At 67.1% G+C, this 24,519-nt stretch overlaps 2 protein-coding genes and 1 long non-coding RNA gene across 4 annotated transcripts in view; 1 reads left to right on the top strand and 2 right to left on the bottom strand.

Moving 5' to 3' along the window:
* The window catches only part of MINK1 (misshapen like kinase 1), an 84,842-nt gene extending 83,253 nt beyond the window's left edge, over positions 1–1,589 (bottom strand). The window contains 1 exon segment of the mRNA XM_074941456.1: positions 1,439–1,589. Coding sequence (XP_074797557.1) covers positions 1,439–1,495 — 57 coding nt within the window. The 5' untranslated portion in view covers positions 1,496–1,589.
* On the top strand, positions 1,559–6,520 carry LOC141979013 (uncharacterized). 2 transcript variants are annotated; one of them, XR_012636463.1, is made up of 3 exons: positions 1,559–1,628; positions 3,260–3,355; positions 6,401–6,520. It is a non-coding gene; the product is annotated as an uncharacterized LOC141979013 (long non-coding RNA). The 2 variants fall into 2 exon arrangements; XR_012636462.1 differs by lacking the exon at positions 1,559–1,628 and adding an exon at positions 1,759–1,862.
* Positions 6,494–24,448, bottom strand: PLD2 (phospholipase D2). The gene is given in 25 exon segments (XM_074941457.1): positions 6,494–7,580; positions 8,231–8,348; positions 8,533–8,686; positions 9,506–9,640; positions 10,395–10,444; positions 10,635–10,748; positions 11,069–11,157; positions 11,252–11,356; positions 12,711–12,824; positions 12,956–13,074; positions 13,952–14,075; positions 14,218–14,385; positions 14,852–14,962; positions 15,036–15,114; positions 15,774–15,857; positions 16,090–16,239; positions 16,667–16,819; positions 16,896–16,988; positions 17,438–17,496; positions 17,663–17,728; positions 22,625–22,724; positions 23,028–23,170; positions 23,912–24,042; positions 24,328–24,367; positions 24,369–24,448. Coding segments are annotated over 25 exon segments (2,790 nt in total). The 5' UTR covers positions 24,435–24,448; the 3' UTR covers positions 6,494–7,355.
* Positions 24,449–24,519: the final 71 nt, after the last annotated feature.

Below are 24,519 nucleotides of genomic sequence, written 5' to 3'. Positions count from 1 at the left end.
TGCCAAGGTTTTGTGGCGATGGCCTAAAGAACTCCTGCTCGTTAGCACTGCAGAGCCGGGGATGTCAGAATCACCATTCCCACACAAGGGCGCTGGCAGCGTGGGGGGCTTGATTGAGGGTGATTTACCACCAGCCCAGCACAGCAGAGGAGAATACTCCAAGACAGGGCGGTTATTCAACATTTGAAAATCGGATTTGGGATCTAGCAGGTTGATGTGGGCCAGGACAGTGACCCCATGATCCATGCCCAAGTGCTACCATGCATGAACCACTGCAGCAACAGCTCCCCACTCTGCCCCCTGAGCCAGCTACCAACATGTGCCCTCCCTGCACTGCCTACTGCTGCACCGGTTAGGAATGCAGAGGCTGGGCACCATCGGTGAAATAGGAGAGACGGGGGAGGAGAGAACAGGGTAACGCAGCAGCATGCGTGGGGAAGAGCTAGTGAGATCATTGCAGAGATGGGGGGACGGGGTAACCACAACAACACCAGTGGGGAGGAGAGCAAAGGGGGAAAACAAGGAGTCAGGGTAGCAGCAGTGACGCTGGGGGGCGGGGGGGGGAACACAGGGAATCAGGGTCACTGCAGCGATGCTGGGAACCGGGGATCAGGGTGACTGCAGCGACGAAGGGGGGAAGCGGTGGAGGAACGGGGAGTCAGACTCATTGCAGTGACACGGGAGGGACACAATGAGTCAGAGTAAATGCAATGACCACAGCCGCTGCAGAGACACCGGGGCGGATAGCAAGGGGGAACGGGGAGCGCGGGTCACACCCATCTAATCACTTCCCCATCTGCCTAACCCCACCCCAACAGCTCCTGGGGGGGGGGGGGAATCCCTTGAGTCACAACCCCCAACCCAGAGACAAGGGGGAGGGTCCAGCAGAGATGGGGGGGGTGTCCTCCCAGGTCCCACAAACACGACTCATTTAGCCCAACCCGAACCCTCCCCTCACAATAGGGCCCAGAATAGGGGAGGTGCCCCCTTGTCCCAACACAAGGCCCAGCCCAAGGGGGGGCTCTTCCCCCCTCCCCCCACATCAGAACCCCCCCATAGGGCCCAGCCCAAGGGGGGGCTCTTCCCCCCTCCCCCCACATGAGAACCCCCCCATAGGGCCCAGCCCAAGAGGGGGGGCCTCTTCCCCCCTCCCCCCACATCAGAACCCCCCCCATATGGCCCAGCCCAAGGGGGGGCTCTTCCCCCCTCCCCCCACATGAGAACCCCCCCATAGGGCCCAGCCCAAGGGGGGGCTCTTCCCCCTCCCCCCACATCAGGCCCCCAGCCCCCCAATAGTCCCCTTCCCCTTCACCTGTAACCCCCCCGCCCACACACAGACGTCACGCCAGCCTGACCTTTGACCCTCCCCCTCACTGGCCCGCTGACCCTCGACCCCGTTGCCAAGGCCGCCGTGACCTTTGCCCTCTGCCCCCCTTACCCTGAGGGCGGAGAGGTCGATGTCATCCAGGCTGCGGGCGGGGGCCGGGTCGGCCATGTCCGGGGCGGGCTGGGCCTGGCCGGCTCCTCACTGCGGCCCCATTGGACCCACCCGGCGCCGGGCTCCGCGCACCGACTGACAGCGGCGCCCCCGGGCGGCGAGCGGAGCCGCACTGCGCAGGCGCCGGCAGGTGGGCGGTTGGGCGCGCGCGGCGCGCCTGCGCCGAGCCCCGGGCGGGCGGCGCGTGAGGCGGAAGACGGTTGCCGACCACGCAGGCGCCGTCTGCGGGGGGGGGAGGGTCACGGGTCGGCGCATGCGCGGGGCGGACAGTGAGGCGCAAGAGCAAGATCGAGCGCCGTGGCGCCCTCGCCCCGCGCGCATGCGTGGGAGAGGGGGCGCGAGGGGAAAGCGGGGCAAGGCGCGTGTGCGTAACCGCGAGTCAAGGCGGCTCTGTCCCCCGGCCCGCGTCCCTCCCCCACGTGACATTTTTACGCATGCGCTGGGTGGGAGACGCGGGGGCGGGGGGAGGTGGAGCACGTGCGGGGCGGGGCTGTGAGCGCTCAGAGGGCGAACAGGGCGCGAGGCGGGGGGAGGGTGTTCCCGCCTTTTTCACCCGCTGGGGGGCGGGGCCTGTACTTGGTGGGGGAGGGGCCTGTACTTGGTGGGGAGGGGCATATTTCTGAGGGGGAGGGGCCTGTACTTGGTGGGGGAGGGGCCTGTACTTGGTGGGGAGGGGCATATTTCTGAGGGGGAGGGGCCTGTACTTGGTGGGGGAGGGGCCTGTACTTGGTGGGGGAGGGGCCTGTACTTGGTGGGGGAGGGGCCTGAACTCGGTGGGGGAGGGGCCTGTACTTGATGAGAGGGGCGTGTTTCTGAGGGGGCGGTGCCTGTACTTGGTGGGAGAGGGGCCTGAACTCGGTGGGGGAGGGGCCTGTTTCTGAGGGGGCAGGGCCTGTACTTGATGAGAGGGACCTGTTTCTGAGGGGGAGGGGCCTGTACCTGGTGGGGGAGGGGTGTGCTTCTGAGGGGGCGGGGCCTGTACTTGGTGGGGGAGGGGCCTGTTTCTGAGGGGGCGGGGCCTGTACTTGGGGGGGCGTGTTTCTGAGGGGGAGGGGTCTCTGCTCAGAGCAGGGAGGGGCAGCCTGAGGGGGAGGAACCTGTATCTGAGGGGGGGGCCTGTTCTTCAGGAGGTGGGGCTTGATTCCCGGGTGGGGGAGGGGTGGTCTGAAAGGGAGGGGCCTGTTCTGGGGTGGGGGGGGCTGGCTGGCAGGAAGGGGGTGTCCCCCCACAAGGCTGAGGCCCTCACAATCTCCCCCCAGCCCCAGCCCACTGGTGGCTCTGGCAAGGATGCGTCTGGGCCTGGCCCAGCTCACCCCGCCCCACAGCCCCGGGCAGCCAGGGGTCAGGGTGCCGCCCAGCTGGGGGGGCTGCGGTGCCGGTGCTGCGGGGGTGGCCTCTGCACCTCTCGTACGAGCCTCGCGGCTGCTGCCTCCCTTCGAATCCCCGCAGCCTGCCCCACAGAGCCGCCCCCAGGGCTCAAAGAGCCACCGCTCCCCCCGGGGAACATGCCCCTCTGGGGGGCGCCAGCTCCCATCTAGCCCCAGGGCAGGGAATGGGGCACGGGGCCTGTCCCCTCTGGGGGGCGCCGGCTGGCTCCGGGGGGGCGGGGAATGGGGCACGGGGCCTGTCCGCTCTGGCTCAGTTAGCTAGGCGTTGGGGTGGGCTAGCGAGTGGGGCAGGGGGCCACCCCACACCGGGGGGGGCGGGTTGGGGATGGGGGGGAATAAGCAGGCTTATTGACAACACATGTAACATTTTCAGGCTAATTAGGAAACACGTCCCGGCGTGACCTCGAAGGCCAGCGCGGAGCAGCCTGGGACTGGCCTGTCTCCCCTTCGCAGCCGCTCCCCGGAGGGGGTGAGTGGCCCCTGCGGAGCCCCACTTCCCTGGGGGGTCCTGGATCTTGAAGGATCACACAGCAGCCAGGGCTTGAGCGTGGGTCTGCTCTGGGCAGCTGTGCAGCGCCCTCCGGTGCCAGGCGCTGGCTGCGGGGCGGGAGCACCCCCTGTGGGGCCAACTACTACGGCACCCTCCCCCCCCCCCCCGTGCTGCCTGGGGGCCCTGGGGCCAGCATTGGCTGCCCGGGCAGAGCACCCCCTGCTGAGCCCCGGCCTGCAGCACAGCACGGACCCCCCCACTGAGATCAGCCCCCATTGTGCTGGGCATGGCCCAGACCCCCAACTCAGCTCAGGGCCCCCAGCGTGCCGGGGACGGCACGGACCCCCAACTGAGATCAGCCCCCAGTGTGCTGGGGACGGCACGGGCCCCCAACTCAGCTCAGGGCCCCCAGTGTGCCTGGGGCGTGGCACGGATCCCCAACTGAGATCAGCCCCCAGTGTGCCGGGGACGGCATGGGCTCCCCACTGAGATCAGGGCCCCCAGTGTGCCGGGGACGGGACGGCACGGGCCCCCCCCCACTGAGATCAGCCCCCAGTGTGCCGGGGACGGCACGGGCCCCCCCCCACTGAGATCAGCCCCCAGTGTGCCGGGGACGGCACGGGCCCCCCACTGAGATCAGGGCCCCCAGCGTGCCGGGTGCGGCACGGGCCCCCCACTGAGATCAGCCCCCAGTGTGCCAGGGACGGCATGGGCCCCCCACTGAGATCAGCCCCCAGTGTGCCGGGGACGGCACGGGCCCCCAACTCAGCTCAGGGCCCCCAGTGTGCCGGGGGCATGGCACGGACCCCCCACTGAGATCAGCCCCCAGTGTGCCAGGTGTGGCACGGACCCCCAACTGTGATCAGCCCCCAGTATGCCGGGGACGGCACGGGCCCCCCACTGAGATCAGCCCCCAGTGTGCCGGGGACGGCACAGACCCCCAACTCAGCTCAGGGCCGCCAGCGTGCCGGACACGGCACGGGCCCCCCCACTGAGATCAGCCCCCATTGTGCCGGGGACGGCACGGACCCCCCACTGAGATCAGGGCCCCCAGCGTGCCGGGGACGTCACGGGCCCCCCACTGAGATCAGGGCCCCCAGCGTGCCGGGGACGGCACGGGCCCCCCACTGAGATCAGGGCCCCCAGCGTGCCGGGCACGGCACGGCATGGCACGGCACGGCACGGGCCCCCCAACTGAGATCAGCCCCCAGTGTGCCGGGCATGGCACGGACCCCCAACTGAGATCAGGGCCCCCAGTGTGCCGGGGACGGCACGGGCCCCCCACTGAGATCAGCCCCCAGTGTGCCAGGGACGGCATGGGCCCCCCACTGAGATCAGCCCCCAGTGTGCCGGGGATGGCACGGACCCCCAACTGAGATCAGGGCCCCCAGTGTGCCGGGGACAGCACGGGCCCCCCACTGAGATCAGCCCCCAGTGTGCCGGGGACGGCACGGGCCCCCCACTGAGATCAGCCCCCAGTGTGCCGGGGACGGCACGGGCCCCCAACTCAGCTCAGGGCCCCCAGTGTGCCGGGGGCGTGGCACGGACCCCCCACTGAGATCAGCCCCCAGTGTGCCAGGGACGGCACGGGCCCCACACTGAGATCAGCCCCCAGTGTGCCAGGTGTGGCACGGACCCCCAACTGTGATCAGCCCCCAGTATGCCGGGGACGGCACAGGCCCCCCACTGAGATCAGCCCCCAGTGTGCCGGGGACGGCACGGGCCCCCCACTGAGATCAGCCCCCAGTGTGCCGGGGACGGCACAGACCCCCAACTCAGCTCAGGGCCGCCAGCGTGCCGGACACGGCACGGGCCCCCCACTGAGATCAGCCCCCATTGTGCCGGGGACGTCACGGGCCCCTCACTAAGATCAGGGCCCCCAGCGTGCCGGGGACGGCATGGGCCCCCCACTGAGATCAGGGCCCCCAGCGTGCTGGGGACGGCACGGGCCCCCCCCACTGAGATCAGGGCCCCCAGCGTGCCGGGGACGGCACGGGCCCCCCCCCCTGAGATCAGGGCCCCCAGTGTGCCGGGGATGGCACGGGCCCCCCCCCCTGAGATCAGGGCCCCCAGTGTGCCGGGGACAGCACGGACCCCCAACTGAGATCAGGCCCCACTGTGGCAGGTGCCAGCCCGACACAGTGTGAGAGAGAGGGGTCCCCCTCCTAGAAAAGCGCACAGTCTAATGAGACAAAGCCCCCCACCGCTGGGGACATGGTTCTCTGAATGCTGTGGCCCTGGGGATTCAGCTGCAGTTTGGGGGGAACCCCCAAAGCCCCCGGCCCCAAAAACGAACCCTCGCCCCCAGGAAGCAAAGCGTTCCCCTAGCAGCCTGTGCGCTGCGGGAGCGGTGGTGGCAGCGGTGGGTTCTCAGGGGCGGCGCCTGAACCCCCTTTCCCAGACTCCCTGGCCTGGCAGATGCTCATGCCAAGCCGCAGGGCCCCTGGACCACGGCAGGCTCAGCCGTCCCCAGAGGCGGAGAGCTGGGCCAGGCACCTTCTCTCTCCCGGCCGTGGCCCCCTTCTCTGGACCTGGCCGGGCGCCCAGCACCGCGCTAGGCCGACGCCAGGTGCTGGCAGGGTCCTGCCCGGCGGTGGGGGCCCCCGGCCGGGCTCTTCTCCCTTGGGGCTGGGACAGCGCTCGGCAAACGAGGGGGCGGCTGCCAGGAACGGAGCCCTTTTATCTCGCCCTGACCGCTGGGCCAAGGGGGAAATCCGCCAGTGGGGGGCCCTCAGAAAGGGGAGCCCCCCAGGGTGTGTACACACACCTACACAAACACACAAATAGTGTGCGCGCACACACCCTGGGGTGCATAGACACCCACCCACCCCGCAGGAGTGTACACACACCCCCAGAGGCGGGGTTGTACATATTCACCCCCGACACCCCGCCCTCTCTGCGGCATGCCCCTCCTGCGGGCACGGGGCGGTCATGCCAGACTTCTCCGGCCCCGGTGCATGGGGTGCCATCCTTGTGGAGCCAGTCCCCGTGCGCCTCCCACTGGTCTCTCCCTGTCTCCGCCAGGCCAACGCCCCCCTGCCACCCGCGGGGCCGTCACCCGGGGGCCCAGCCTGGCAGCCGGCCCGGCGCGGAGTAAGGAGAGAGGCGGGCTGAGGCTTCAGCGCGTTTATGTAACAAACCATCTCGGAAAAGCAGGTTAGGAGCAGGGCGCGGAGCTGGTCCCGTTACCGGGGGAGGGGGACGCCCGGGAGCAAAGCCCCAGGGACCCCCCTCGCCCGCCCTGCAGCTCAGGGGCCGCCCTGCCGGTGAAACCTTTGACCTAGCAGCTCCAGAGCCCGGGGCGTGCGCGCGGCCCTCCCCTGCCCACCTCCGGCCTCCCAGCCCGGCTGTGCCTTCGTGGTTCGGCCCCCGAGGGCGGCGCTGGGGGGCCCGTGGGTTCGCGGGAGGAACCCGGCCAGCGGTAGTGTTCTGTGGGTCCGGGCGGGGCCAAGCACCGGCAGCCGAGGGCTCCCGTTGGCCAGGGTGGGGTGCCCAGTGGGCGAGGCTGGGGTGACACTCAGCAGTGAGTAGCAGCGGGGGGCGGGGGGGGGCGATGCGCCCCCCTCCTGCGGGAAGTCGGCCTCTGGAATGTAGTGACGGGGGACGCGCCCCCTCCCGGGGTGGGGCGCCAAAGGCAGAAAGGAGGGAGGCGAGGAGCGGGGCGGGCCGGGCGGCTGGTTGTAGGGCCGAGCCAGTGGCATGCCAAGCCGACGGGCGCCCTGCCCTCGGGGCGACCGACAGGAAGGGGTTGGGGGGCTGTGCAAACGGGCAGGGAGGGGGCTGGGCTGTAAAGGGACTCAGCAGTGTCGGTGTGGTCGGGGGCCTGGGCGGGCAGGGAATGGGTCCCAGCCCCCCTCACCGGGCACAGGGGGGGCTCTTGTCGCTGCCGGGGGTGCCCAGAGCAGGGGGTGGGCTGCGGGGCGACGCAGCTGCACTGCCAGGGCAGAGAGGGGGCCCAGCGCTCCGGCCCCACGGGCGGCTAGGTCCACACCTCCACGGGGATCACGCCCTCCTTGCTGTTGAGGGGGGGCAGGAGGGACTCCTCGGCCAGGAACCGGAGCGGGAACTGCACCAGGTGGCCCCGCACCTGGGCCAGGTGTTGGCGGGCCAGCTCCGGGCTGACGCAGGCCAGGTTCTGCACCCCCACGTACTCCCGCAGGGCCCGGAGCGACCGCACCGCGTCGGTGGGCAGGCACCGGAACACCTGCCGGGGGCCAGAGCCGTGGGTCAGAGCCGGGGGGGCTGGAATCCACCCCCACGGCGCCCCTCACTCCCGACCCGCAGCCCCCCGCTAGCCCTGCCGGTGCCCCTCACTCCCGACCCGCAGCCCCTGCTAGCCCTGCCGGTGCCCCTCACTCCCGACCCGCAGCCCCTGCTAGCCCAGCCCTGCCCCCCCAGCCCTGCCGGTGCCCCTCACTCCCGACCCACAACCCCCTGCGAGCCCAGCGCTGCCTCCCCCATCTCTGCCGGTGCCCCTCACTCCTGACCCACAGCCCCCTGCTAGCCCAGCCAGTGCCCCTCACTTCCGACCCACAGCCCCCTGCTAGCCCAGCCCTGCCCCCCCAGCTCTGCCAGTGCCCCTCACTCCCGACCCACAACCCCCTGCGAGCCCAGCGCTGCCTCCCCCATCTCTGCCGGTGCCCCTCACTCCTGACCCACAGCCCCCTGCTAGCCCAGCCAGTGCCCCTCACTTCCGACCCACAGCCCCCTGCTAGCCCAGCCCTGCCCCCCCAGCTCTGCCAGTGCCCCTCACTCCCGACCCACAGCCCCCTGCCAGCCCAGCTCTGCCGGTGCCCCTCACTCCCGACCCCCAGCCCCTGCCAGCCCAGCCCTGCCCCCCGACTCCCTGCTCACCTGATCATAGATGTTGGCGTTGGCCAGGCTGGTGGCTTTCCAGGCGCCGTGGAAGAAGTGGTCGCTGACCGGGTCCTGGATGTCGGGGCTGGCGGTGCTTGACGCCCCCAGAAGCGACCTGCGGAGAAGGGCCCAGCGCGGGGGTGAGGTGCCCGTGCCCAGGTAACAGCTCATGGCTGCCGCCCAGCGGTGGGGGATGGGATTGCACCCCGTCTTCCCAGCGCACCTCCCCCAGCCTCCCAGGGGAGGGGCGCGCACACAGCTGGGGGGCCAGCAGGCCCGCGGGCGGCGCATGCCCCCACCTGAAGCAGTCGAGGCGCAGGCTGAGTGCGAATTTCCCCGCCTCGTAGGGCTCCCCGCCCATGACCGAGGGGACCAGCTCCGTGTCCTCCACCAGCAGGGCCAGCTCGCTGTCCCGCGTCCCCAGCAGGCTGCGGTCGTTGATGTTGGCAGAACCTGGGGGGGCCAGGGATGGATCAGAGCCCTGCTGGGGCCCCTCCCTCCCGACCCACAGCCTCCCCCCCAGCCTTGCCGGTGCTCCCCCCTCCCGACCCGCAGCCCCCCCCCCTGCCCTGCCGGGGCCCCTCCCTCCCGACCCGCAGCCCCCTGCCAGCCCTGCCGGTGCCCCTCCCTCCCGACCCGCAGCCCCCTGCCAGCCCGGGGCTCCCCGCTCCCGACCCGCAGCCCCCTGCCAGCCCTGCCAGGGCCCCTCCCTCCCGACCCGCAGCCCCCCCCCAGCCTTGCCGGGGCTCCCTCCTCCCGACCCGCAGCCCCCCGCCAGCCCTGCCGGGGCCCCTCCCTCCCGACCCGCAGCCCCCCCCCCAGCCTTGCCGGGGCTCCCCCCTCCCGACCCGCAGCCCCCCCCCCAGCCCTGCCGGTGCCCCTGACTCCCGACCCGCAGCCCCCCTGCCAGCCCTGCCGGGGCCCCTCCCTCCCGACCCGCAGCCCCCTGCCAGCCTTGCCGGGGCCCCCCCCCCCGAGCCGCAGCCCCCCCCAGCCCTGCCGATGCCCCTCCCTCCCGACCCGCAGCCCCCTGCCACCCTTGCCGGGGCCCCCCCCCCGACCCGCAGCCCCCCCCCAGCCCTGCAGGTGCCCCTGACTCCCGACCCGCAGCCCCTGCCAGCCCAGCCCTGCTGATGCCCCTCAATCTTGACCCAGTGGGGGGGCGAGGACTCCTGGGTTCTCTGCCCGGCTCTGGGAGGCGAGTGGCCTTTCGTGGGTTAGAGGCGGAGAGAGGTGGGGGGCCAGGACTCCTGGGTTCGCGCCCGCACTCACCGATAAGGACCCGGCGGTCGTCGGCGATGAGCATCTTGCTGTGGATGTAGACCAGCTCGGTGATGAGGGTGCCGCTCAGCTCCCCGTGGGTGCGCAGCCCGCAGATGGAGATGTAGTTCTTCCACTCCTCCCCAACTGCCGGGGGGGGAGAATGGGGGTTACTCAGCCCCCCAGGGTACCAGGGCTGGGGGTCCTGAGCTCATGGGGGGCTGGGTTCCTTCCCAGAGCAGCATACTGACCTCCGACATAGCCCTCACCCCTGGGTTCTCTGGGAGGGGAGTGGGGGCTGGTGGGTTAGAACGGGGGGGCTGGGAGCCCGAACTCCTGGGTTCTGTCCCCGGCTCTGGGAGGGGAGCGGGGGCTGGTGGGTGAGAGCAGGGCAGGCTGGGAGCCAGGACTCCTGGGTTCTCTCCCCGGCTGTGTGAGGGGAGTGGGGGGTTAGAGCAGGGGGGGCTGGCAGGCAGGACGCCTGGGTTCTCTCCCCGGCTGTGTGAGGGGAGTGGGGGGTTAGAGCAGGGCGGGCTGGGAGCCAGGACTCCTGGGTTCTCTCCCCGGCTGTGTGAGGGGAGTGGGGGGTTAGAGCAGGGGGGGCTGGCAGGCAGGACGCCTGGGTTCTCTCCCCGGCTGTGTGAGGGGAGTGGGGGGTTAGAGCAGGGGGGGCGGCAGGCAGGACGCCTGGGTTCTCTCCCCGGCTGTGTGAGGGGAGTGGGGGGTCAGAGCAGGGGGGGCTGGCAGGCAGGACGCCTGGGTTCTCTCCCCAGCTGTGTGAGGGGAGTGGGGGGTTAGAGCAGGGGGGGCTGGCAGGCAGGATGCCTGGGCTCTCTCCCCGGCTCTGGGAGGGGAGTGGGGGGTCAGAGCGGAGCCCTCCTCTGCCCCCCCCAACACTCACTGGCGGCTTTCAGGCGGCTCAGGATGGAGGAGTCGCCCCGGCAGAGTGTCCTGGGGGAGAAGGAAAGAGGCAGCCAATGAGTGGGGCCCCTCTGCTCCTCCTGCCCCCCCCAGTTCACCCTGTCCTGGGCCCCCTCCCCACATTACACTCGTTCCGGGCTCCCCTTCCCCCAGCCCCGGTGGCTTCCCCAGCCTCCTCCTCCCCCCAGCCCCCCCTTGCGACCCCCCCACCCCCCCGTACCGGTAGGTGAAGTGCAGGATGGCCTGGATCGAGTTCCCCCCCCCCTCGGCGATGTCCCCCTCAAAGCCGGGCAGCAGGGGCAGCAGCACGAAGACCCGGAACCGCGTCTGCTCTCTGCGGGGGGGGGCACAGGGAGACGTTACCCCCCCACACCCACAGGGAGAGCCCCTCCCCTGGGGGGGCTGGGGTCCCAGAGTTAGCCCTGCCCCCCACGCACAACATGAGCTGCGTCCCCCTCCCCAGGGCCAGTCCTGGGGTCTCCCCCATCCCCACAGTCAGCTCTGCCCCCTCCCGGTGCCAATCCTGCCCCCCCAGCCCAGCACAATGGGACCCTGCCCCCTCACACACCGTGTGCCCCCCCAGGGGCTCCCCCCGGGGCGTGACAGACACCGGGGCTGGCCTCCTCCCCCCCCCCGTCCCCGCCGTGGGGTGACCTGTGGGCGTGCAGGATGCGGCTGACGATGGCGTCCCCCACAGCGTTGAGCACCGAGCGCTCGTCCGCACAGCTGATGAAGAACTGGTTCTGGGGGGAGATGGGGGGTGAGAGCCCGGAGAGAGAGACCCCCCCCAGCCCCCGGCCCCAGCCTGGCCCCCCCCGGCCCCCCGCCCGGCCCCACCTCGATGTAGATGTAGTGCTGGCTGCCCTGGATGAGGCTCAGGTAGGCGTTGTAGATGGAGCACTCGTGGGTCCCGGCCGACCAGCGATCCACCGAGCGCAGCACCTGGGGGGCAGCGGTGGGGGGCAGGGTGAGGGGAGCCCCCAGCCGCGCCTGCCGACCCCCTGCGGCCCCTGGCCGCCTGCCCTTCTTTGACCCTAGAACTGCATGTCCCCCGCCCCCCCGAACCCATAGAATGACCCCCTGAGATCCCTAATGCCCCGGGCCCATCGGGTGACCCCCTGGGACCTTTAACTCTCTGGGCCCATCGGGTGATTTCTGCCCCCGCCCCCCCACGCTCCCTGGGGCCATCGGGTGATTTCTGCCCCCCCACACGCTCCCTGGGCCCATCGGGTGATTTCTGCCCCCCCCCCACGCTCCCTGGGGCCATCGGGTGATTTCTGCCCCCCCCCCACACTCCCTGGGCCCATCGTGTGACTCCCCCCCCCCCCACTCCCTGGGCCCATCGGGTGATTCCCCCCCCCGCTCCCTGGGCCCATCGGGTGATTTCTGCCCCCCCCCCACGCTCCCTGGGCCCATCGGGTGATTTCTGCCCCCCCCCACGCTCCCTGGGCCCATCGGGTGATTTCTGCCCCCCCCCACGCTCCCTGGGGCCATCGGGTGATTTCTGCCCCCCCCCCACGCTCCCTGGAGCCATCGGGTGATTTCTGACCCCCCCCACGCTCCCTGGAGCCATCGGGTGATTCCCCCACACACACACACGCTCCCTGGGCCCATCGGGTGATTTCTGCCCCCCCCCCACGCTCCCTGGGCCCATCGTGTGATTTCTGCCCCCCCCCACGCTCCCTGGGCCCATCAGGTGATTTCTGCCCCCCCCCCACGCTCCCTGGGCCCATCGGGTGATTCCCCCACACACACACACGCTCCCTGGGCCCATCGGGTGATTTCTGCCCCCCCCCCACGCTCCCTGGGGCCATCGGGTGATTTCTGCCCCCCCCCACGCTCCCTGGAGCCATCGGGTGATTTCTGCCCCCCCCCACGCTCCCTGGAGCCATCGGGTGATTCCCCCACACACACACACGCTCCCTGGGCCCATCGGGTGATTTCTGCCCCCCCCCCACGCTCCCTGGGCCCATCGGGTGATTTCTGCCCCCCCCCACGCTCCCTGGGGCCATCGGGTGATTTCTGCCCCCCCCCACGCGCTCCCTGGGGCCATCGGGTGATTTCTGCCCCCCCCCACACGCTCCCTGGGGCCATCGGGTGATTTCTGCCCCCCCCACACGCTCCCTGGGGCCATCGGGTGATTCCCCCCCCACGCTCCCTGGGGCCATCGGGTGATTCCCCCCCCACACACACGCTCCCTGGGCCCATCGGGTGACTCCCTGTGGCCCCATAGGGTGACCTGCCCACGCTCCCTGGGCCCACTCAGCGCCCCCCGGCCCCCGGGGCACCCGCTGACCTGCACATTGGCGGGCCGGGCTCCGGCGAGGGCGAGGGGCAGGCGGTGGGCGGCGCCGAGCGACCTGGGCAGCAGCCAGGGGTACTCCGGGCCCCGGTACTTGTTCTTCACCGTCTGCAACGGGACAGGAGGTGGGCGGAGAGACCGCAGGTAGCCCCCCCCCCCGGGGGCACAGGCCTCGGCACCCGCCCCCGCCCCCCCCCCCCAAACTCGGGCCCCGTGGCAGGCTCCCGGCGGCCCCGGACCTTGGTGAAATTCCAGCGCTGGATGAAGTGGCGGGCGACGTCGCGGGCCGCTCTGCCGTGCACAGCCACCCCCACGTCCCGCCAGGGCATCCGGGGCATCTGGGTCCTGTCGATGAAATCTGACACCCGGGGGGAGCCGGTCAGCAGGAGGGCAGGGGCTGGCCGGGTGACCCTTGACCCCCCCCCCCCCCGAACCCGTGTCCAAAGAACGACCCCATTGAGCCCCTGGAACGCTCGCCAGCCCATCCTGAATTCAAGGGGCTTTTTGGGGCAACTCACCGGCTGGGCCTGGGTCACCTTGGCTGCAGAGTGGAGTCGGGGTCGGACCCCACCCACTGGGGGCAGGGGGCGCTGTGTTGCTAAGGGGCAGGGGGAGGTCCACTTAAGCTCCCTCGATGGACGGGCACAGTTAAGGGGGTGTAACGCTCTCAGGGGCACAGTTAAGGAGGCGTAACTCTCGGGCTCAGTTATGGAGGTGTAACGCTCTCAGGGGCACAGTTAAGGGGATGTAACGCTCTCACGGGCACAGAGGTTAGGGGGGTGTAAGGCTCTCAGGGGCACAGTTAAGGGGATGTAAGGCTCTCAGGGGCACAGGGGTTGGGGGGTGTAACGCTCTCAGGGGCACAGTTAAGGAGGCGTAACTCTCTTGGGCTCAGTTATGGAGGTGTAACGCTCTCAGGGGCACAGTTAAGGGGATGTAACGCTCTCACGGGCACAGAGGTTAGGGGGGTGTAACGCTCTCAGGGGCACAGTTAAGGGCGTGTAACGTTCTCAGGGGCTCATGTAATGCTCTCAGGGGCACAGTTAAGGAGGTGTAACGCTCTCAGGGGCACAGTTAAGGAGGTGTAACGCTCTCATACACACGCCAGGGGCAGAGTTAAAGGGGTATAGCCCCAAGTCAGCCCCAGGCACGCACTGGCTGCCACGCGCACTGCCCAGTCCAGCCCCCACACCCCGGCCCAATGCTGGAGGGACCCCCCCCACTTCCCCGCTCACCTTCGAAGGGCCGGTCGAGCTGCACCCAGTCCTTGGTGATGACGTTGCTGTAGTCCTTGCCCAGCCAGAGCTGCTCGTTGACAGCCAGGTCAACGGGGGGCTCTTCCCCCAGGGGGACCCCGCTCTGAGGGAGACAGAGCCCAGCGTGAGGAGTGGGGTCACTCCCCGGGGGGGGACGGGGTCGAGAGAGAGATGGGGGGAGGAACTCGGGGACCTGGGGCAGGCGGATCCCCAGGACAGGAGGGGGCCGCGCGGGGGGCTCTGACCTTGGGGTGGGGGGGCAGGTCGGTGAGCCGGTAGTGGTGGTCGTCCCAGCGCCCGTAGGCCAGGTCCAGCCCCCCGAGAAAGGCCACGCTCTGGTCCACCACCACCAGCTTCTCGTGGTGGGCCCACAGGAACACAACGGCGGAGACGTGGTCGGGGTGGCGCATCACCTGGGCCGGGGGGCAGAGAGCTCAGAGACCCTTCCCCGGGGCCGAGGGGCGAGCGCCCTGGGCCGCCGTCCCGGACGCCTGGGTCCCCTCCCCCCTCCCTGGGGCCCACCGGGGGCGAGCGCCCTGGGCCGCCGTCCCGGACGCCTGGGTCCCCTCTCCCCACCCCGGGGGCAAGCGCCCTGGGCCGCCGTCCCGCACGCCTGGGTCCCCTCCCCCCTCCCTGGGGCCCACCGGGGGCGAGCGCCCTGGGCCGCCGTCCCGGACGCCTGGGTCCCCTCCCCCCTCCCTGGGGCCCACCGGGGGCGAGCGCCCTGGGCCGCCGTCCCGGACGCCTGAGTCCCCTCTCCCCACCCCGGGGGCAAGCGCCCTGCGCCGCCGTCCCAGACGCCTGGGTCCCCTGCCCCCTCCCCGGGGCCCACTGGGGGCGAGCGCCCTGCGCGGCGTCCCGGACACCTGGGTCCCCTACCTTGATGTTGGGGTGCAGAAGCGTGAGCGCCCGCTTGCTGTAGCCGCTGTTGATGCCCAGGGCCAGCTCCACCTCCTTGAAGAGCAGCACGCAGACCCGCACGCCCTCCTCCTGTGGGGGGGGCAGGCAGGGCATTAGAGGGGCGGGGGGTCCCCCGGGACCCCTCGCGCCCCGGGACACTCACCGCCTTGTGCTTCAAGAGGATGTCCAGGCGCCAGTCGTCCGTCTGCGCCGGGCGCTTCAGGTGGAGCTCGGGGCTGAGCCTGCGGGCAGAGAGGGGCCTTGGTGGCGGCGGTTTCTGCCCCCCCGGAGCCATGCCCCCCACTCCGTCGGGAGCCCGGCTCTCTGGGTGCCCCTGCTCCGCGCCCCGCCCGGTCCCTGCAGTGCACTCGGGTGGGTTTTAGGAAACGCTTCCCGCCCCTCTGGGGAGTCGGCTCTGGGACAGGTGCCATAGGGGGGTCCCGTTGCTGGGGGGGGTCTCAGAGCAGGCTGGACAAACGCCCGTCGGGGCTGGGCTGGGGTTACTGGTCCTGGCTCAGCGCGGGGGGCCGGAATGCATGACCCCTCGAGGTCCCACCCAGCCCGACCTTCCGAGGGTCCTGGGACCCGGCGTGCCCCCCAAGCCGTGGGGCTGCGGCGTCCCTGACTCTGCTTTGGGGCCGGGATCCCCGCGTAAGGAAAGGCTCCCCGGGTGGCAGATCAGTGGGGCCCAGCGCACACCTGGGTGGGGCGTGGGGCCGGGCCCTAGAAGGGAAGGCAGGGAGAAGGTTGGGGGGCAGGCAGGAAGGGTGGGGAGGGTGAACAGCGCAGAGCCCTGGGGGTCAGGACCTGGGGGGGGGCCGAGGGTGTGTGTGAGGGGCAGAGCCCTGGGGGCAGCAGGGGGGGCAGGTCAGGGCCCTGGGGGCAGCAGGGGGTCACTCACCACCAGTCAGTGATATAAATCTCCTCCTTCGCTTGCATCAGCACGTCAGCCAGAGCCGCAAAGTACCCGGCGCCATTCACGAACCTGCCATGGGTGGGGAGAGACTGGAACCTCGGGGGGCTGGATACCCCCAGGAACGACCCCCCCCGTCTGCCCCCTCCCAGCCCCCACTGCCCCCGGATTCCCTGGCACTGGGACCTGCCCCATCTCACTCCGCCCACCCCCTCCACGCAGGATCCCGTCCCCTCTCCGTGGGGGCCGAGTGCCCCCTGCACAGTCCTCTGTGCCCTGCCCCCAGCGGGTACCCCCCTCTCACCAGCGGGTGGGGGTGCCCTCGCGGACGGGCGCGAAGGCCTGGTGGCGGTGCAGGTGCAGGAAGTCCTTGCCCTGCTCCTCAGCCAGGTCCGTGATCTCCTGCCCCCACCAGCGTGCCTGCCGGTAGCTGCTGCACTTCAGAATCAGCGTCCTGGGAGGGGGGGGAGGGAAGAAATCACAAACCAGCCCCCACCCTCTCCCTGCGCCGGGAGAGAACCCAGGAGTCCTGGCTCCCAGCCCCCCCTGCTCTAACCCACCAGCCATCACTCCCCTCCCGGAGCCGGGGAGAGAACCCAGGAGTCCTGGCTCCCAGCCCCCCCTGCTCTAACCCACCAGCCTCCACTCCCCTCCCGGAGCTGGGGAGAGAACCCAGGAGTCCTGGCTCCCAGCCCCCCCTGCTCTAACCCACCAGCCCCCACTCCCCTCCCGGAGCCGGGGAGAGAACCCAGGAGTCCTGGCTCCCAGCCCCCCCTGCTCTAACCCACCAGCCCCCACTCCCCTCCCAGAGCCAGGGAGAAAACCCAGGAGTCCTGGCTCCCAGGCCCCGCTCTGGCAGGGTGGAACCCCGGCGTCCGGACCTGGCGGTGTTCTCGATGCGGACCCCGTACTTGCTGTCGGTGGGTTTCTTCCCCACCATGACCCTGAATCCTGGGTCGAAGAGCAGCACGTAGGAGACGACCCCCGACTCCGGCTTGAGGTACAGCAGGAAGGAGTCCTTCACCACCAGCCACCTGGTGGGGGGGAGAGGGGCCTGTGAGTGGGGAGGGGACCACACAGACCCCCGCCCCGCCCGGCCCCCCAGCTCACCTCTTCGACCAGCGGTAGCAGATCTGGTGGTGCCCACAGCAGTTGAACCCCTGGATTCGGTGCCCACCGGAGCGCTTCAGGATCATGCCCTCCCTGCAACAGGAGCTAGGTCAGTGGGGAGAGAACCCAGGAGTCCTGGCTCCCAGCCCCACCCCCCTGCTCTAACCCACCTGCCCCCACTCTCCCCCAGGGCTGGGAAGAGAACCCAGGAGTCCTGGCTCCCAGCCCCCCCCCCCGGCTCTAACCCACCTGCCCCCACTCTCCCCCAGGGCTGGGAAGAGAACCCAGGAGTCCTGGCTCCCAGCCCCCCCCCCGGCTCTAACCCACCTGCCCCCACTCTCCCCCAGGGCCGGGAACAGAACCCAGGAGTCCTGGCTCCAAGTGGCGCTTGCCCCCCCACCCCAAATCACTCCCCTCCTGTGTACGGGAAGCCTTTCTCGCTGGCCACCTCCCCGCCCCCGTAGAAGGCCCCCCAGGAAGTGGTTGCCATGGTGGCTGGCAGGCCGCCGGGTCCCTGGGCAGAGAAAGCGAACTGGACTCACAGACCCTTGGGTCCCAGGTCGGGGATGAAGGAGAGCTGGCTGACATCCAGGAACTCCGCCTGCGGGGGAGAGCTGCTCAGAGCAAGACCGGCAGGGGTGGGGAACCTGAGGCCCCGAGGCGGTGCAGAGAATGGAACCCAGGAGTCCTGGCTCCCCGCCCCCTCCCGCTCCCCTCCCGGGGCCAGGGAGAGAGCCCGGGAAGTCGAAGGGGGCGCGGTACGTTACCATGGCATGGTAGTTACGGTAGACGGACATTGCCAGCAGGGAGTTCAGGTAGCTCTCGAGGTACTTCTGTGGGAAGCAAGGCAAGGCGTGAGAGCCCCACGCCGAGGGAGGGAGTTTGGCCTGGACCCTCCCCGCCCCGCCCGCTGCCCCAGACATCCCCAGCCGCCTTCAAGGGCTCCCCATCTCCCCGTCCCTCTGAAGGGCTTGCTCTGCCCTAAATCTCCGCTCCCCTCACTGGCAGAGGGGATAACCCCCCCCCCCCCCCCCGGTGTGTACAGAACCAGGCGGAGATCTACTAGCTCTAAAATCTGCCAGGACCCGGGGACCGGACGCAACCGGTTCAGTTCCCTCACGCCAGGTCCTGCTTCCCGTGGTCCAGGGGTCCCTTTTGAACGCCGGACGTGCCGAGAAACCCCGGTCTTACGCGGCCAGTGTGTTTAGGGCGGGTGCATTCAACAAATTAAAATGCTTTCAATTGACATGAATTCGACTTTCCACCCGAGTGCAGCGCAGCACCCGAGGTGGGGCAGAGAATGGAACCCAGGAGTCCTGGCTCCCAGCCCCCACTCCCCCCGTTCTAACCCACCAGCCCCCACTCCCCTCCCAGAGCCGGGGAGAGAACCCAGGAGTCCTGGCTCCCACTCCCCCCGCTCTAACCCCACTCCCCTCCCAGAGCCGGGGAGAGATCTGTGACGCTCTGTACCTCAGGGGAAGACCCCACACCCCCAGGTTCATCCTTGTAAAATGATTGTGTGGTGTCCAATGCAAAGTTTGTCGTCTCGGGCGTGTTCGGAAGGCTCATGGTGCCCTGAGCGTTGTTGTTACAGTGAGGTTATAGGTTATAATTTCATAGATATCGTTATGAGGCTGAAAATGTGTCCTCGTGGACAAAGCAAGCCCGGGCAAAAACTCTCCAGGAGCAGAGGGGCACTTCACACCTCGTCTGGGCAGGTGTGCCCATATTTTAAAAAGGGAAGACAGAGAACCCAGGGAACTACAGACGGGCCAGCCTCACTTCAGTCCCTGGAAAAATCATGGAGCAGGTCCTCAAGGAATCCATTCTGAAGCACTTGGAGGAGAGGAAAGTGATCAGGAACAGTCAGCATGGATTCACCAAGGGCAAGTCATGCCTGACCAACCAGATTGCCGCCTATGGCGAGATAACTGGCTCTGTGAATGAGGGGAAAGTGGTGGACGTGTTGTTCCTTGACTTTAGCAAAGCTTTTGACACGGTCTCCCACAGTGTTCTTGCCAGCAAGTTAAAGAAGTATGGGCTGGATGAATGGACGATAAGGTGGGTAGAAAGTTGGCTAGATTGTCGGGCTCAACGGGTAGTGATCAATTGTTCCATGTCTAGTTGGCAGCCGGTGTCAAGTGGAGTGCCCCAGGGGTCGGTCCTGGGGCCGGTTTTGTTCAATATCTTCATAAATGATCTGGAGGATGGTGTGGATTGCACCCTCAGCGAGTTTGCAGATGACACTAAACTGGGAGGAGTGGTAGATACGCTGGAGGGTAGGGATAGGATACAGAGGGACCTAGACAAATTGGAGGATTGGGCCAAAAGAAATCTGATGAGGTTCAACAAGGACAAGTGCAGAGTCCTGCACTTAGGATGGAAGAATCCAATGCACCGCTACAGACTAGGGACCGAATGGCTCGGCAGCAGTTCTGCGGAAAAGGACCTAGGGGTGACAGTGGACAAGAAGCTGGATATGAGTCAGCAGTGTGCCCTTGTTGCCAAGAAGGCCAACGGCATTTTGGGATGTATAAGTAGGGGCATAGCGAGCAGATCAAGGGACGCGATCGTTCCCCTCTATTCGACACTGGTGAGGCCTCATCTGGAGTACTGTGTCCAGTTTTGGGCCCCACACTACAAGAAGGATGTGGAAAAATTGGAAAACGTCCAGCGAAGGGCAACAAAAATGATTAGGGGGCTGGAACACATGACTTATGAGGAGAGGCTGAGGGAACTGGGATTGTTTAGTCTGCGGAAGAGAAGAATGAGGGGGGATTTGATAGCTGCTTTCAACTACCTGAAAGGGGGTTCCAAAGAGGATGGATCTAGACTGTTCTCAGTGGTAGCAGATGACAGAACGAGGAGTAATGGTCTCAAGTTGCAGTGGGGGAGGTCTAGGTTGGATATTAGGAAACACTATTTCACTAGGAGGGTGGTGAAGCACTGGAATGCGTTACCTAGGGAGGTGGTGGAATCTCCTTCCTTTGAAGTTTTTAAGGTCAGGCTTGACAAAGCCCTGGCTGGGATGATTTAGTTGGGGGTGGTCCTGCTTTGCGCTGGGGGTGGGACTAGATGACTCCTGAGGTCTCTTCCAACCCTGATCTATGAACCCAGCCCAGCCTCACAGGAACAAAGGACGCTGGCCTCGGCAGCAACAAAAGAATTGTTTCAGAGTAACAGCCGTGTTAGTCTGTATTCACAAAAAGAAAAGGAGGACTTGTGGCACCTTAGAGACTAACCAATTTATTTGAGCATAAGCTTTCGTGAGCTACAGCTCACTTCATCGGATGCATACTGTGGAAAGTGTAGAAGATCTTTTTATACACACAAAACATGAAAAAATACCTCCCCCCACCCCACTCTCCTGCTGGTAATAGCTTATCTAAAGTGATCACTCTCCTTACAATGTGAATGATAATCAAGTTGGGCCATTTCCAGCACAAATCCAGGTTTTCTGGATACAACCGCATTTGCTCCAACCCCTCAGACAGAGACAAACACCTACAAGATCTCTATCAAGCATTCTTACAACTACAATACCCACCTGCGGAAGTGAAGAAACAGATTGATAGAGCCAGAAGAGTTCCCAGAAGTCACCTACTACAGGACAGGCCTAACAAAGAAAATAACAGAACGCCACAAGCCGTCACCTTCAGCCCCCAACTAAAACCCCTCCAACGCATTATTAAGGATCTACAGCCTATCCTGAAGGATGACCCAACACTCTCACAAATCCTGGGAGACAGGCCAGTCCTTGCCTACAGACAGCCCCCCAACCTGAAGCAAATACTCACCAGCAACCACATACCACACAACAGAACCACTAACCCAGGAACCTATCCTTGCAACAAAGCCCGTTGCCAACTGTGTCCACATATCTATTCAGGGGACACCATCACAGGGCCTAATAACATCAGCCACACTATCAGAGGCTCGTTCACCTGCACATCCACCAATGTGATATAGGCCATCATGTGCCAGCAATGCCCCTCTGCCATGTACACTGGTCAAACTGGACAGTCTCTACGTAAAAGAATAAATGGACACAAATCAGATGTCAAGAATTATAACATTCATAAACCAGTCGGAGAACACTTCAATCTCTCTGGTCACGCGATTACAGACATGAAAGTTGCGATATTACAACAAAAAAACTTCAAATCCAGACTCCAGCGAGAAACTGTTGAATTGGAATTCATTTGCAAATTGGATACAATTAACTTAGGCTTGAATAGAGACTGGGAGTGGTTAAGTCATTATGCAAGGTAACCTATTTCCCCTTGTTTTTTCCTACTCCCCGCCCCCTCCTCAGACGTTCTTGTTAAACCCTGGATTTGTGCTGGAAGTGGCCTACCTTGATTATCATTCACATTGTAAGGAGAGTGATCGCTTTAGATAAGCTACTACCAGCAGGAGCGTGGGGTGGGGGGAGGTATTTTTTCATGCTTTGTGTGTATAAAAGATCTTCTACACTTTCCACAGTATGCATCCGATGAAGTGAACTGTAGCTCACGAAAGCTTATGCTCAAAAGAATTGTTGACTCTGGAGTGAGTCCCCCGCTTCCTTTGGTCAGTTTGGGACTGCGATGAGGTAATGCTCCCCTGACTCTGGGGGTGGGAACCAAGAGGGAGGAAAGAACATGAGGAAAGGGAGAGACGTTGGCCCCACTCTCTCTCTCTCTCTCTCTCTCTCCCACCTCCATCTACAGACCCCACCACCCAGCGGCTGAAGCGCTGGTCAAAGGGGAGAGCCTGGCCGAAGGGCAACCAGGCAGCCCGTGGTGAGACGCATCTACGTTTGTGAGGGACCGAAAGCCTTACGAGCAGCTTCGAGCGCGTTTTGCTTTCATTTCGTTTCACCAGATCCGACTTCTTGTGCCTTGACTGATAATCTCTTAAAATCGGTCTTGGTAGCTCGTAGATCTGTGCGTTTGTTTTCCCTGAAGCCGTGCGGTTGGCTGGGAGGTGTCCGAGGCTGCCCTTGGGAGAACAAGCCGGGTACCTAGCCATGTCTTTGGTACAGTGACGGGCTCCTACACGCTGGCCGCGTCCAGCGGGCAGAACGGGACGCTGCAAGGCGGGGGTTCCCAGGGTTGTGTCTGGGACCGGAGATATTGGCTCGTGGCATTCGCTTGCACAATCGAAGGAGCAGCTCACATGCCAGAAGCTGTGCGTGAACAGCCCAGGAGTGGGGGTTCTCACAAGAACCCAGGAGTCCTGGCTCCCAGCCCCCCCCCAGAGCTGGGGAGACACCCCAAAACGTGACTCAATCTCTCGGGAAGAGCGAACGGGTCGGTCGCCCTCGGCTAACAGGCGACAAGGCAGACTCCTGACAGTAAGCGAAGACTTGGGAGGAAGGCGAGCTGGGTGACGTCACTGCGTAAACGAGGGGGTGTAGCCGCAGCCTGGCCTCCCGGCTAGCGCCGAGGGACCCGGGCCGTGAGAGTCGGCCTGGCCTTGGGAAAAGAGAAAAGCCCAAAGGCAAAATGTCTGTGATTTGCGCAGGGCTGCAGCTCCTGGATTTCAATCCGGATTATATATCAGTGATTTAAAGCAGTCCTGCCTGCCTCCCGGACTCCTCCCAGCCCCCCCGAATCCACACGGGGGCTCCTCTGCACCCCCAGCTGCCCCACGGGCCCCCCATGCTGCCCATGGCCCTTCCTAGCCCTGGAACCCAGGAGTGGCCCCCCCCAAACCCCCCGCATCCCACCCCCTCTGCCCCCTACCTGTTTGCTGGAGGGGCGTCTGGAAGTGCTATCACCCCCATGGGGCAGGGCGGGCATCTCCAGAGAGGTGGCCTCTGCGCGGGACCCATGGACAGCAAATCTGGGGGGTGCAGAGACGGGGTGAGACAGGCCCCATGCCCCATTCCCTGCCCCCCTGAGTCAGCCAGTCCCAGCCCTGGGGCTGGGTGGGAGCTCGTGCCCCCTAGGGGGGACAGGCCCCGTGCCCCATTCCCTGCCCCCCTGAGTCAGCCAGTCCCGCCCTGGAAGGGTTATCCTAGGGCGTTTTGGGGCAGCTAGTTGCTTTGGAGACCAATTTGGGGCGAGGCCTGGGAAATGCCAGCTGGCGCGTGGGGCAGCAGGGATCGGGGCCCTTACAGTGCTGGGGGGGGGGAGCGGTTCGGACCTGGAGAGGGGCAGGAAGCTCATGAAGATCTTGTGTCTCATCAGGTCACGGTGCAGCTCCTGGAAGTGCTTGAACTTCTTCTTCATGGTCCAGGTGAAATCGCCGTGGGTCAGGCGCAGGGAGTACAGTGTGCTGGGCCGGATCTGCCGGGAGAGAACCCAGGAGTCCTGGCTGCCAGCCCCCACACTGCTCTCACCCCCCAGCCCCCCCTCCCCTCCCCGAGCCAGGGAGAGAACCCAGGAGTCCTGGCTGCCAGTCCCCCGGCTCTAACCCACCAGCCCCCACTGCCCTCCCAGAGCCGGGGAGAGAACCCAGGAGTCCTAGCTGCCAGCCCACCCCTGCTCTAACCCCCCAGTCCCCACTCCCCTTCCAGAGCTGGGGAGAGAACCCAGGAGTCCTGGCTGCCAGCCCTCCTGCTCTCACGCACCAGCCCCCGGCCCCCTCCCAGAGCCGGGGGAGAGAACCCAGGAGTCCTTGCTCCCAGCCCCCACTGCGCTAACTCACTGGACCCCCCTCCCCTCCCCTCCCAGAGCCAGGGGGAGAACCCAGGAGTCCTGGCTGCCAGCCCTCCTGCTCTCACCCACCAGCCCCCACCCCCCTCCCAGAGCCGGGGAGAGAACCCAGGAGTCCTGGCTCCCATCCCCCCTGCTCTAACCCACCAGCCCCCCCTCCCCTCGCAGAGCTGGGGAGAGAACCCAGGAGTCCTGGCTGCCAGCCCCCCCGCTCTAACCCACCAGCCCCCACTGCCCTCCCAGAGCCGGGGAGAGAACCCAGGAGTCCTGGCTGCCAGCCCCCGCTGTGCTAACTCACCAGCCCCCCCTCCCCTCTCAGAGCCGGGGAGAGAACCCAGGAGTCCTCGCTGCCAGCCCCCCGTCCCCACTCACCTTGGAGCCGGTGGTGTACCGCTCGGTGCCCTCCACCCGGGCGATGACGGGCACCCCCTTGGCAAACACCGGCCCCTGCGACTTGAGCGGCTTCAGGTCATAGACCACCAGGAAGGGGTAGAGCGGGCCCCCTGCGGCACGGACGGACGGGTCAGGGTGGGCGGACACACAGACCCCCCCCCGTCTCCCTCCCCCACATGCACGGAGGCGGCAAACCCCCCTGCTGAGTGACGGACACACCGGACCCCGGTTTGGGAGGGCCGGGCACCAGGTGCCATTTGGCCGGTGCCAGGATGCCTGGGTTCCTGGGGAGGGTCCTGACACGCAGCCCTTGGCTGAGGGGGTTGGGCTGCCCACCCCCCACGCCGCGCCAGGGCGCCGGAGTCTTAACCCCCCCGCCCCCCCACCCCACTCACCTGGCTCCTCCCCCTCCCGCAGCCCGTCCACTTCGTCCCCCATCCACCTGCAGGTCCGAGACGTCCAGCGAGGTGCCCCCGGCAAAGGGGCCAGCCAGGGTCTGCATGGTGCCGGCCTGTGCTGGGAGAGGGGCGGAGATGGGGAAGGGGAGAGAACCCAGGAGTCCGGGCTCCCAGCCCCCCTGCTGTAAT

Source organism: Natator depressus, chromosome 28, assembly GCF_965152275.1.
Source record: "Natator depressus isolate rNatDep1 chromosome 28, rNatDep2.hap1, whole genome shotgun sequence".
Taxonomy (NCBI): domain Eukaryota; kingdom Metazoa; phylum Chordata; order Testudines; family Cheloniidae; genus Natator; species Natator depressus.
The sequence above is the reverse complement of the archived record's forward strand: the minus strand, read 5'-3'. Positions and strand labels throughout refer to the sequence as shown.